Raw genomic sequence first — 13,337 nt, 5'->3', positions numbered from 1 at the left:
ACTGTCAATTTCTAATGTAATTTTAATTGTAAATAACTATATCTGTTACTAACGACATCTGCTTAAATGAAATAAGTATATATCAATTTTGTGATCTATGTCATAAAGCAGGATTTATTAAAATGCTATTAAAGCTAAATCATTTTTCTAGTGAAAATTCTAATGTAATTGAAAATCCTGAGATAAGCTTTTTTTCTGAAAGAATTGGATCTACGGTAACATAGCTAGCTACTTTAAGGAACAGTTTTGAGTTTTTACAGCTAGAAAGCTACAATTTTGTAGCAGGACCCTTTGAAAATACAGCAAACTGCAGGCTGGCATTGTTGTGACAGGTTTCTAAGATAAGTAGAAAATGAAGCTGAAGATAATATTTTTCCCTTCAAATGTCAGAAAAATGTTAAGCAGAAAAATAATTTAAATGTAGAATTCCTGATGCATGCATTTAGAAAGACTCCAAAAGAATTAGCTGTTTGGAACCAATTAAGGACTATAATATGAACTTTAAATTTCCCACATTGATAAAATCTTACTAGGGATTTATTCTTAAAGTCAATCATTTTCTTTGTTAAGTATATGAACACCTGTGAGTTAAAGATTTAAAGAAAAACTATAATGAGAAAGCAGTAGAAACCAATTGTTTTGCTTAATAGTCTAGACGGCCCAACAAGATTTATCTCTTTGTGGCAGCAATATTTATCCATCTTTATAGATTTCCTTGAGGATAAAGAAAGATTCTAATTGTCCTTTGAACATGACCGATTTTCTACTTTTATACAGGGATATGGAATGATGCTTAGATATAAGTTCTAGCTTTTATTGTGTGATCAACAAAAGCATTAAAGCATGTTGCAGTAGCTACCTATTCCTAGATACTCAGGCAAGAAAAGGGAAATGTGTTCAGGCTCATCTTCTATGATCATCAAGTACAGAAACAAATGTTCGCATGGGAGAAAAGCTACAAGAGGCAACTTTACAACAATTAAATGGAAATAGTAATAGTACATGCATCACAGGTTTGCATGAGGATTACTGAGGAAGTATTGGTGAATCGCACCCTTCAAAAATGTTAACCAAGACTTTTTTGGTGGCTGTTCCCTGATGCTTCCATCTCTTTAACGATGCTACCATCTCTATCAGAACATCTTTATCTCTATCTCCCTCAAGTTACTAGAATCTAAATATAAGGTGTGCAGTTAGAGTTTCTTTTATGGACCTTAGTTGAACAAGGTGCACATCTGGAGTCTCCCATAACTTCATGGATATTTGCTGCTACTATATGGTAAAAGTATGAACTGTGAATGAAGACTATTTAAGTATTTTCCAAAAGTAGGAATGTTGTTACTAAAACATTAAGTTTTGACAATAAGAGACTCAATTATTAAAACCCAGTTATTACTTTGCTTAAAGACTAACCATCTCGCCTGAATGCCACCTTACCCACAGCTCTTCAGACAATTTGAGCAGAATACCATTGTAAGCACTCCCTTACAGGCATTTGTAAGCTCCTGCAACTCCAGTTTGAAGTCCTTTTTCTAAATATGTATAGCATAAAACATACAAGCCAGTTCTACTATTGAAAGAGAGCTAAAAGCTTTTTGAGAATTCCATGATTTCCTGAATAGTCTATGCCTGGAGCAGACGTAATAGCAATTGAGTAATAATATAAAAAATAGTGATTCCAAACACAAGTATGTTTGTGGCAGGAGCTGCCATAAACTTAGATTCTTGTTTGATTTTTTTCTTGAATGTACAATGAGCAGATCATGTTGCAAAAGTTTCATTCAGTGCTCCATTAAATTACTAACTTATTGATACCACTGTTAGGAAATAAGTTCAATGTTGACTTATACCATGCATGTGAGAAGCATGGAACTTCAAAATTAGCAACAACAAAGAAAATTAGGAAATCATACTCTTAATGAAGAGATGTACATCCGCTGCCTGCCAAGGGTCACCAAAAACTTGCTAATATCTTTGTTAGGGTAAAATAGAACCATCTGAATTCATCTGTGTTTTCCAAAGCTTATAGAATCATACAAAAAATAAATGAATCATCAAAACCATTTACCAGGTTTTAATAATAGTGCTTACAAATTCATCTTAAACCAATGGAAAAAAACTGACTGAAATTGTAACAGGAAGTATGTAAAGGTAGAATCACTATTAAGAAAAAGAACAAACTCAAAACCTACTAATGTATTCAAAAGACCATTAAAAAAACTTCACAATTTAATTATTGGAAGTTTATAGAATGGCTTCAGTGCTTCTGTACTGAGTAAGGAAGCTGTATGTGAGGAGTAATAAATGAAATTGTTAATTTTACTGTTTCCCTAGGGAGTAGCTGGAGAAGGGGTGGGAATATGCTATTTAGATCTCCAAATGGATTGTAGTTTATATGCAATAATAAATCCTAAACGTGTTGCTAAGTAACTCTACTACAAACCACTCCCTTTTTCTTTGGCTTAAAAGACATTTTGACTCGTGGGCTCACTCACCATTCATATTCTTAAAGATGTTCAGGACGGGGAGGATTTGACGGTAATAAGGCACCAAGGCCTTGCCCACCATCTCAGCTGACACAACCAGATGCTGGAGGACCTTGAGAGTGACACAGATGACCTGTCGGTTTCGGAGATTCAAGGCATCTATACGGTGAAAGAAGGACCAAGCAGAAAAGATTTTAATAGAAAGCTTCAATTCTACAAGGTTAAGGCAAAGTTGTCTTGTGGTTGCATTTAATTAAACTGCACTCTACTGGGGACCAATGAGACTTTATTATTACAACTTTGGATGACACATTGCAACCCTGATGTTTTAAATGGAATCTTGTCTGATTACTGTTTATTCTCCCACCTGCACTGATTTCTCACCAGCCCTAGGAATGCAGTTCATTTTCCCCTCGTAGAAGAGGCCCGGGCCCTGAGTTGGATAAGTAGTATGAAAGACAAAAAATCACTTAGTGTCGCTGGAGTTAAAGGAACCTATGCGGGTTGACAACGGATACATTTTCATGCAACAATCTCTTTCATGCAACAATCCACACCATTCTTAAAACCATTAACGTGGAACAAACATTTATTTGGGAAGGAGGGTTGGGCATGGTGTTCAAAACTATTGGCTGGTTACAAACACTGAGAATGTTCTTGGTAGAAGTGAACATAAAGTGACTATATTTAGGGCCTCAAGAAAGTAGGAAAGAAAAGCAAAACGTTTTGAAGTTCAGTTAGAAGGAATCAACACATAAGCTACAAGAGACCACAGGAATATGACAGTTTTAAAGAAACAGTTCTGAGTGCAAAGTAACAAGCTGTACTACAGAGACAGAGCAAGAGATGCCACCAGGTAGGGTCTGAAAGGCACCATTTGCCCCAGTGGAAAGTACAGGGGGTCAGGAATCAGGATGCTGATAACTGGCTGTGTGAGCTTGGCCAACTTTCTGGCACTTTCTTGGCCCCAGTTTCTTCAATCATGGGAGCCTGTTATGCACTTTCTGAGATGGCTAAAAGTACCATGGTTTAAGTAGAAGAGCCAGATAAAACATCTATTATAGAAAGTCAAAAGTGCAATTAATAAAATGTGATGGCTCTGATGACTCCAAGAAGAAGTCAAGGGCTCTTATTTGTAAGATGTTCTACCTTCTAATGGAAAAGATTGACTATGACCTTAAAGCAGATGCCACTGGGAAGGGACAAAAGGACCCAGGCTATAAAAAGAAATGATGCTTTGGTCAATACATCTCTGAGGCAGTCCTGACATTGTTCTTGAACTCCAGCTCACATTTCCATCAGCCTGGATCTTGCCAGCACCTCAAATTCAGTTTGCTCCAAAGACTAAATTTCCTCCCTGAACTTTCTTTTCTTCCCTGTGTTTCTCATATTTAGTAAAGATAAACCTTGTTCCCAGTCACTCCAGGTCAAAGCCTGTTTCTCCTCCTTTGTATTCCTCATGTTACCAAATCATCTGGTTTTCCTTTTGCAGTATCTCTTGAATTTGTGTCTCCCTCTCCATCCTCACCAACACTCCTCTGGTCCTGGTCTCCATCCTCACCTCCTTTCCTCCAGTGCCAGTCTCCATCCTCATCTCCTCTCCTCCAGTGCCAGTCTCCATCCTCACTGCCTCTCCTCTGGTCTCACTCTCTATCCTCATCTCCTCTCCTCTGGTCTCACTCTCCATCCTCACCTCCTCTCCTCCAGTGCCAGTCTCTATCCTCACCTTCTCTGCTTCAGTTCTAGTCTCCATCCTCACCTCCTCTCCCCTGGTCCTTGTCTCCATCCTCACCTCCTCTCCTCTGGTCCTGGTCTTCATCTTCACCACCTCTCCTCTGGTCCTGGTCTCCAACCTCACCTCATCCCCTTTGGTCCTGGTCTCCATCCTTACCTCCTCTCCTCTGGTCCTGGTTTCCATCTTCACCTTCTCTCTTTTGATCCTGGTCTTTATTCTTATCTTCTCTCCTCCAGTCCCAGAATCCATTTTCATCATTTCTCTTCGGGTCCCTGTTTCCATCCTCACCTCCTCTTCTCTGGTCCTGGTCTCCATCCTCACCTTCTCTCCTCCAGTCCTGGTCTCCAGCCTCACCTCCTCTCCCCAGGTCCTGATCTCCAACCTCACCTCCTCTCCCTTGGTCCCAGTCTCCATCCTCACCTTCTCTCTCTGGTCTCACTCTCCATCCTCACCTTCTCTCCTCTAGGTCTCCATTCTTATTGCCATTCCTCTGGTTCTGATCCTTGGGACCCCTTCACTGGAGCACTGGCCTGATCTTGTACAGATCTCTTTTCTTTCTGTCTCTCTCCACTTCCCCAACCTGTCTTTCAAGGTACTACTGGGTTAACCTCCCTCGAGCATATCTGATCATCTCACCACCTGCTAAAAGAGCTCAGAGCCTCCTACCCCCTTCCATTGGCTGCAGAAGTTGTGAGGTGCTCTGAAGTGTTTTTATACCACAGCCCTAGTTTGTTGTTGAAAGGGATGAATCAGACCCCACTTTATTTTTTAAAATTTTCTAGTGATTCCAGAGGAAATAGCTGCAAAACCGCTAAATGATACCTTATTTTCCAAGACTTATAACTGAGGATTTGGTTTAGTTCAAACTTATCCTAAGTGCTTCCTTTATGCCTGGCTAGTTTGAACTAAACCGAATCCTCTGTTAAAAGTCCTAGAATATAAGGTATCATTTAGTGGTTTCACAGCCATTTCCTCTGGAATCACTTGGAAGTTTTTTAAAAAAATGTGGTTAGATTCATCCCCCCTAGCAACGAACTAGGGTTTGTGGCATGAAAACACTTCAGAGCCCCCTACAACTTCTGGTCCAGTCCAGACTCTGTTCTTGTTTAGTTGGAAAGTAAACACAAATGTAATGAAAAGAGATGGCTCAGCCTTCACTCAGGGAACCAACCTAAATATAACCATAGAACTCAGCAGCACGATGGCTCATTACAGCAGCAGTTAGACACACTGCAGGACAAAACATATCTGCTGAAAAACAACTAAAATTAGAATGCTATCGTTTAGCCTAAGAGCTGGAGTCATGAGATATTCAAGAACAAGGTTTCAGATCACTACGAGAAGGTGAGGAGGAAGAAGGCACGCAGCGTGTTGCACGGTCAGCAGTAGAGACTATCTGGTCTTATCCAATCTAAAAGCTGTTTTGACTTTTCAGACTGTCAGGGGTTAGTGAGCCTTACTTACTGACAAGCTCAGGTTACCGGGAGAACTGGGAGGGCAGAAATGTTCTGAGGATTGGGGGCAGTTGACATTCTTTCAAAAAGTCTACCAACGATGCTCAACAGGTTTAGGCTTCAGGACTGCACACATCTGTGCGTGATTCACAGCATCTGTAGCTAATATGCAGTGAGCACCAACATGTGCCAGGAATTAAACCAAGCACTTCACCTATGTTAACTCACTGAGGCTTCCCTCACCAAATGTCTATTGAGAGTGCACGTATTACATACCCATCACTGTTTTAGGAATTGGAAAGACGGAAATGAATGAGGTAAGGACAGTACCAACCTCTTGGGGTTTACAAAATCGTATGGAAGAAGATATTAAACAAGAATGACAAATGTGACAATTACACATAAGAAGGACAGGGTGTTTAAGCAGACAGTCAACTCCCTCGCCTAGTCTAGGGTTAAGGGAAGGCTCCCAGATGCAGGAACAAACCCCAGGGCTGAGGAGATGTCATTTACAGGAAGAGTTTCCAGGAGAGGAAGCAGCACGCTAGAGACTAGCTTCCCAGGAAGGAGTTCTTTCGCTGCAGGGGCTGCTCCAGCTTGGATGCATGAGATTCCCCTGGGGGATTGAAGACCTGAGATAGAAGAAAGATACCCTGACTGGATGTGTCACTGGGTGTGTGTCTTTCTTGGGATCGTTTGGAAGTGCTGGGAAGGAGTATGGAGGTGCATATGAAAGGAGGGTAAGGCTGTAGTGACGTTTCCCAAGCTCAAGAATCCCTGGGTCCCACCTTGCCTTATCAACCAAACAGAATCAGATGTTTGAGATCCTGGGTTTCTTTCCTTTCTCTTTATTCATCTCTCCCTCCCATCCCACTCCTTAAAAAGGACTCAGCCACATCTAGCTAAATGTCTTATAAACTGCTTAGTGAGGAAAGATTAGACACAGAACAGAACCACATGGGTGTGTTGTTTGCATTTTTGTATATATTAAAAGAAATGTATGACTGAGCACATACAGTCCTCACTCCATTTTGTAGGTTTTGTTTTTGTGTTTTCAAGAAAGCTGTTCTGTTGACACTATGAAGTCATAAGTAGGAGAGCCTATAGAAGGTAACAAAGCAATAACTACCTGAATGTGGTAATTGCCGAAAAGGTTTTGGTGACCGTTGTGGTCACTGGATGCTGGCTTATCCCAGTGTTGTTCTTTCAGTGTGTGCCCGACGAAGGTTGCAATAAAACAGCCTGGGTATGCTGATCTACTGCTAATGTGAGAGAAGAATTTTGCCCTGTAGAACACACTGCTATCAAGGAGTAAATTTATGTATATATACACGCACACACACACGTATGTAATATGAGATATATGAGTAACACTAACATTAAATTTTTAATAGGTTTATGTCTGTATCTATGCCTAATTGATCATTTGGGTATGCATTAATAATCTCTCTCACAATGGATAATGATATTAACTATTAGGAAATAGATTAGATATTAGCTATTAGGAAACCCTGACTGAATTAACATGGCTGTGATAAACGTTATTGGATTGACAATGACCAAGAAGTAAAATGCCTGAACTGTTACGTGTAATGGCATCTAAAATGGAGCTCTAAGTCCTCCTAAATGGACAGGTAATGGCTCTAAAACTTCTGCAGTGGCTGTGAAACAAAGCCAGGATATGCACTATTTAAAAGCCTCTTAACTTCATCCAACAGGGATTTCTTACACTGCTCACTTTCTCTTCAGTTCCTCTATTTCTCTTCTTCATTCTCAGAGAATTAAGATACACCATGCAGTCGGAAGTCTTTTTGTTCTTACTGTCACAGTGGAATTAAAGTAAAAAGATTTTTTTTTTGGAAACAAAGTTCTTTTCCTTTGAAAAAGTATGCTAACAGGTATAAAGAGAATATGATTTTGTAGCTTGAAAGAGAAGAGATGTGTTTATTCTTGTGTTGATGGGCCTGAAAGCTATTGTCAAGACATAAGTGAGGACTTTGAACTCAAGATTTAAGGTTTTGAAAAGGTTCTAACGTGAAGAGTCTACTGACATTATAGATCAACAAATGGAACCTTTCTATTCAGAAAATTGGATTTCTATTGTACTGCCTACTGGCTTTAAGTATAATAAACAAGATAGAGGCTTCAGATATCGAGAAATTGCTGAAGAATAAGGAAAAAATAATTTAAAGTCAATGGTGGTAAAAGTTATTTATTTTAAATGGGTATATGCTACATGTATAATTTTCTCAGGCATAAAATCCACTATTTTATGATTTTTTTGCAAAGTGAGGACTTTTTCTACTATTAGATATCACTTGCTACTGTGGTATCAGGAAAAAAGGAAACATTTCTGCTTCTTCTTTTAAAACCAGAAACACCCAACAAAAGGCAAAAGCAAACAAAATTCTAAAAAATATTTTTGACATATGCTTTAAATGTTAATAGCCTTAATATACAAACGGCTATCACAACCCAATAGAGGATTGAATCTTCCAATAAAAAAATGGGCAAGGTACATAAACAGACAATGCACAAATTAATACATAAAAATGAACATTTACTATTCTAGAATGTTCAACTTGTGAAACCCAGAAAATTTGAGACAAGTCTCAGTGAATTTAGGAAGTTTATTTTGCCAAGGCTGAGGACGCGACCGTGACACAGCCTCAGGACGTCCTGACGACATGTGCCAAGGTGGTCGGGACACAGCTTGGTTTTATACATTTTAGGGAGACATGAGACATCAATCAATATATGTAAGAAGCACATTGGTTCGGTCTGGAAACGTGGGACAACTGAAAGCAAAAGCAGTAAGACTGAAAGCGGAAGCGCGGAGGGAGCTTCCAGGTCACAGAGAGGTGAGACACGAAGTTTCAGATTAGCCTCTCCGAAGGAGGCAAATTCGATCTGCATCTATCTCAGTGAGCAGAGGGGTGACTGATAGAATGGGAGGCAGGTTTGCCCTAGGCGGTTTCCAGCTGGACTTTTCCTGAGTGATTTTGGGGGCCCAAGATATTTTTCCTTTCACAAACTTGATTGGTAATTTAACGAAACACTACTCTATAATTTTTAAAATCATGATAACACAAAGTTGTTGAAAATTTAACACTGTCAGTGTGGAAACAGGTTTGAGGAAAGAGGTGCCCTCATAGACACCATGTTGTAAACGATTCCAGCCTTTCTACAGAGGAGTTTGGTAATAAACCTAAAAGCCATACAAATGCATACAACGGCTAACCCAGCAGTTTCACTTCCGGGTTGTTAGTCCAAGGATTTAGGCAAATGTGCCCAAAGTATTGTAGGAAAGAATGCTAAGTCCAGTATTATCGATAATCAGAAACAATCTAAATGTTCCAAGAACAATGAATTGTTTAAGTAAACTATAATATACCCGCACAATGAAAAATTATAAAATTGTTAGTCATCCGATAGAAAAAATAGCTTCAAATAGGAAAATGTTTAAGATACACATGAGTAAAGAAGAAGATTATAAAGCATATTTGCACTCTGACCTCATTTTATAAAATAGAATGTAAACCGAATAAATACTAGAAACTTGTGTACTGAGATGTTAACAGAAGGAAATATCTTTTCCACAGGCATATGTAGGCACAAGATTTTGTTCCACTAAAAGATAAGCACTTTTAAAAACTGCTTTCTAAAAAATTATCAATATACTCTGCATACTTTTCTTTTGTTATTACATATTATTCTTCATGATTGTAACTTTGTGTTTTAATATATCAGAATTCAATCCCTTTCTCATTGTTCTTTCTCAATATTCTCCTGATTATTTTTAACCTTTTATTTTTTGAGACAAACTTTAAGATAATTAGGTGAAATTGAAAATGTGCTTGGCCCTTTGGTAAAATTAGAGAATAATTTGGCAGACAATTGCCATCTTTACTACTGAATCTTTCCATTAGGAACATGATATCTCTTCAATTTTCTTGTCTTTAAGTTCCCTGGAAATGTTTTACAATATTTTTTCACATAGATCCTGCATAATTTTGTTAGATATACTCAAAGAAATTCTGTATTTTGTTGTTATTTGTGTAAAATTATTTAATCCCAACATTCTTTCTAAAGGTTATTGATAATATACACATTAAAGTATATGACTTTTGTATACTTACTTTGTTAACGGGCTTATTTAATTCCCTTACTGGATCTAATTGTTTTTGAGTGAATTAAATTGGATTTTATATGTAATGATATTATCAAAAATACTGTTAAATTTGTGTTTGCTTTCTAATATTTATCTCTCCTTTTTTGGTCATGTGACAGAGGCTAGAATTTCTAAAAGAAAATATAGGATTATAGTGCTGAGAGCAGGCATGTTAGTTTTTTCTTATCATTCTTATGTATTTTAGAATCTTATTTATTTAGTGGGTAAAATATACATAACACAAAATATGGCATTTACTCCCCCTACTTTTTTTTTCTGAGACAGGGTTTACTCTGTCACCCTACCTGGAGTGCAGTGGTGTGATCACAGCTCACTGTAGCCTAATCCACCTGGGCTTAAGTGATCCTGTCACCTCAGCCTCCTGAGCAGCTGGAACTACAGGCACGCACCACCACACCTGGCTAATTTTTTAATATTTGTAGAGATGGGGTCTCATTATATTGCCCAAGCTAGTCTCGAACTTCTGGGTTCAAGTGATCTGCCCTCCTTGGCCTTCCAAAGTGTTGGGATTTACAGGCATGAGCCACCATGCCTTTTAACCTTTTTTAAGTGTACAATGTAGTGGCATTAATTACATTTACAATGTTGTGCAAGTCTCACCATTATCTTTTTCCAAAAATTTGTCATCACCCACAACACTGTAGCCATTAAGCAAAGATTCCCCATGCCCCTGCTCTAGTCCCTGATAATCTACTTTTCGTCTTTATGAATTTGTCTATTATAGCATCTTATAGAATTTTATTATTTTTTCTGAAGTTAAAATATTTAATATTTGATGTTTTGGGCCCATTATAGCGTTAGTTGAATTAGTTTACAATGGATATAAATTTTGCTAGTTCAGGAGTGCTAACCATATAATTTTCTATTTTATAGAGTAGAATTAATTCAAAATATATTTTCAAACCAAATTTAGATTTCAAAATGGTAGAAATTTTTCTCCTTCCATAACAGAGCTCAATTGCTATATAAGTAAATATGACACAGCCTGATTTATCATATTCCTAGGCAATTAAAGTATGATCGATTTAGATCAGCTATTATGGACATGCAGTAAGCCTATAATAAGGATTACATTTTTTTTCTTTAATTCATTGTTTTCAAGTTTCGCCTACTTGAAGTAAATGTCATACAAAAAATATTGATTTTTCTCTCAACACATATGGAATATGTAAAATATATAAATACCATAGCATGCCATTTAAGTATCTTTATGCAAAACTCAGATTTTCCATCAAAGTTTTGCCATTACAAGTAGCTGACTCTTTTTCAATTTTTCAATAGACCAAAATATATTCTTTCATGACTATGGAATATAATTTAGTATTTGGTGAGAGTGTTTGGCCATTCTGTCTGTGACATACTTTGTTTTAAATGTAGATACATGATTAATGCTATTTGTTTGAGTAAATGAAAGTATTCAGTTACCAAAATGCCTAGCATGATCTATTTGACACTCCCCATATTCCAGACACAGAGAATGAAACCTGAAGCATCATGTCATCCAACATACTCCTTTTTAGCCTTGTTGCCCAGGTTGGGCCTGCACTTGCTTACACACGTATGAGCACGTCTCACAGCAACTGAGAGTAAACCCATCAGCACCGTGGCACTGTCAGAGGAGGGGTAGGTTCGTGTCTTTGGAGCACCTTGCTCCTCTGTACCTAAATTGCTATCTCAGTTCATCTGCAAAGATTGGGGTGAAAACTGAAAGGGTGACCAAAGGAAGGAGTTAGCACCATTTTCAGAGTAAAAACCAAGACAATGCTGCATTATGTACCACTACTTCTAAGAATGACTGCTACGTCTCTTCTGGTTGAGAAAAGGTGTCTACATTTCCACAGGGTTCAGACAGTAGAAGTAGTGGAGTATAAAGGAAGATACAATGTGCACAGGCTCTTCACAAAAGAAGACAAGAGATGTGCACAAAATACAAGATGGGCAAACAGACCAATTTCCAAGAAGGAGTTTGAAAACTACACACTGCTAAACCTGACCTCAATAACTGGTGTGATTCTAGGACTGATTATTTAAGCAGGTGATTCGGGAGCTCCTAGGAAAACAGTAGTTGTTACCAGGAGTCAGAGTGAGCTCTCTGGAATAAGGCCAGCCAAGCTAACCTCACGTATTGTAATACGCTTCCTCATAAAGGAGATCATAAATAAACTGTATCAGCAAAGCATCTGGCAAGGCCTCTATGGTTTTCCTTGTAGGGAAGATACAGGAATGGTTGAAAAATTAGGCTTTTTCTTTCTTTCTTTCTTTTTTTTTGTTTTAAACTCTGTGAACAATTGTATCCAAGTAATATGCACTAATGATTTGCTACCAGCCTGTATAGCCCTGAGTGGGATACCTCATGTATCTATATTTGGCTGAGTCCAGTTTCCATCTAAAGTTTTTACTGTAACTTGGATAAATGTTATAGAATTCAAATATATCAATTTTTTTGATGACCCTAATTTAGAAGTCTGCAGAAATATGACCATGAAGGAAAACCAAGGATATAAAAATAATGTATTCTTATTGCCACCTTGATTTGGCACCATGCTAAATGTTCTATTTGTATAATCTCATTACTCCTTACGATGTCCCTAGGCAATCAGTTTTCTAATGCCCTGGGACAGTTAAAAGAGTTAGGTGGCCTGAGCCCACACAGCTGGTTAGTAGCAAGCTGGGATCCGGTCTGCACTCAGCATGCTTAGGCTCCTCACCCTCCCAGCATACCCATAGGCATGGGATACTGGTGTACAGCAGACTTGGCGTGTGCTGGCGAGAAATGTTCAAACATGTACAGCAAACATAGAATCTAGCATGGACTTTGAGCAGGCAGTTGAGACACCTGCTGTGTCCTGTGCTTTGGTGGCTTAAGGAATAAGCCACTAATAATAGTGATGGAGTGGGGTTCCATGGCACCTTCTGAAGAGCAAGGGGGCCCTGCAGTAGTGCTATTTCTGACTACAGCTCAGCCCCCACATGGAAGAAGTGAAGATTCTCAGTCTGAGGCTCTAGCCCGGGTGACTAAAAAGTGTTGCCATAATTTAGGCAGAGAATGATGATGATAATGATAACGATGACAATGATAACATTTATAACCTTATGTATTAGCTCATTTAATCACTGAAATAGCCCAATAAATTGGATGTCATTATCTGCCCCCGACTTTTTGTTTTGAGACAAAGTTTCGCTCTTGTTGCCCAGACTGGAGCACAGTGGCTCGATCTCAGCTCACTGCAACCTCTGCCTCCCAGGTTCAAGCGATTGTCCTGCCTCAGTCTCCCGAGTAGCTGGGATTACAGGCACCCGCCACTATGCCTGGCTAATTTTTGTATATTTTTAGTAGAGACAGGGTTTCACCATGTTGATCAGGCTGGTTTCGAACTTCTGACCTCAGGCGATCCACCCGCCTCGGCCTCCCAAAGTGCTGGGATTACAGGCATGAGCCACTGCACCCGGCTGTATTGCCCCAATGTTAT

General features: G+C 38.7%; 1 protein-coding gene across 2 annotated transcripts in view; it reads right to left on the bottom strand.

Annotated features, from left to right (window-relative positions):
* Window positions 1-13,337, bottom strand: part of PACRG (parkin coregulated) — a 575,145-nt gene that overhangs the window by 221,946 nt on the left and 339,862 nt on the right. For both annotated transcript variants that reach the window (XM_003898380.3, XM_017957442.3), the window contains exon 4: window positions 2,496-2,645. In XM_003898380.3, coding sequence (XP_003898429.1) covers window positions 2,496-2,645 — 150 coding nt within the window. The remainder of the gene's footprint in view (window positions 1-2,495; window positions 2,646-13,337) is intronic.

Source organism: Papio anubis, chromosome 6 (assembly GCF_008728515.1).
Source record: "Papio anubis isolate 15944 chromosome 6, Panubis1.0, whole genome shotgun sequence".
Lineage (NCBI taxonomy): Eukaryota > Metazoa > Chordata > Mammalia > Primates > Cercopithecidae > Papio > Papio anubis.
The sequence above is the reverse complement of the archived record's forward strand: the minus strand, read 5'-3'. Positions and strand labels throughout refer to the sequence as shown.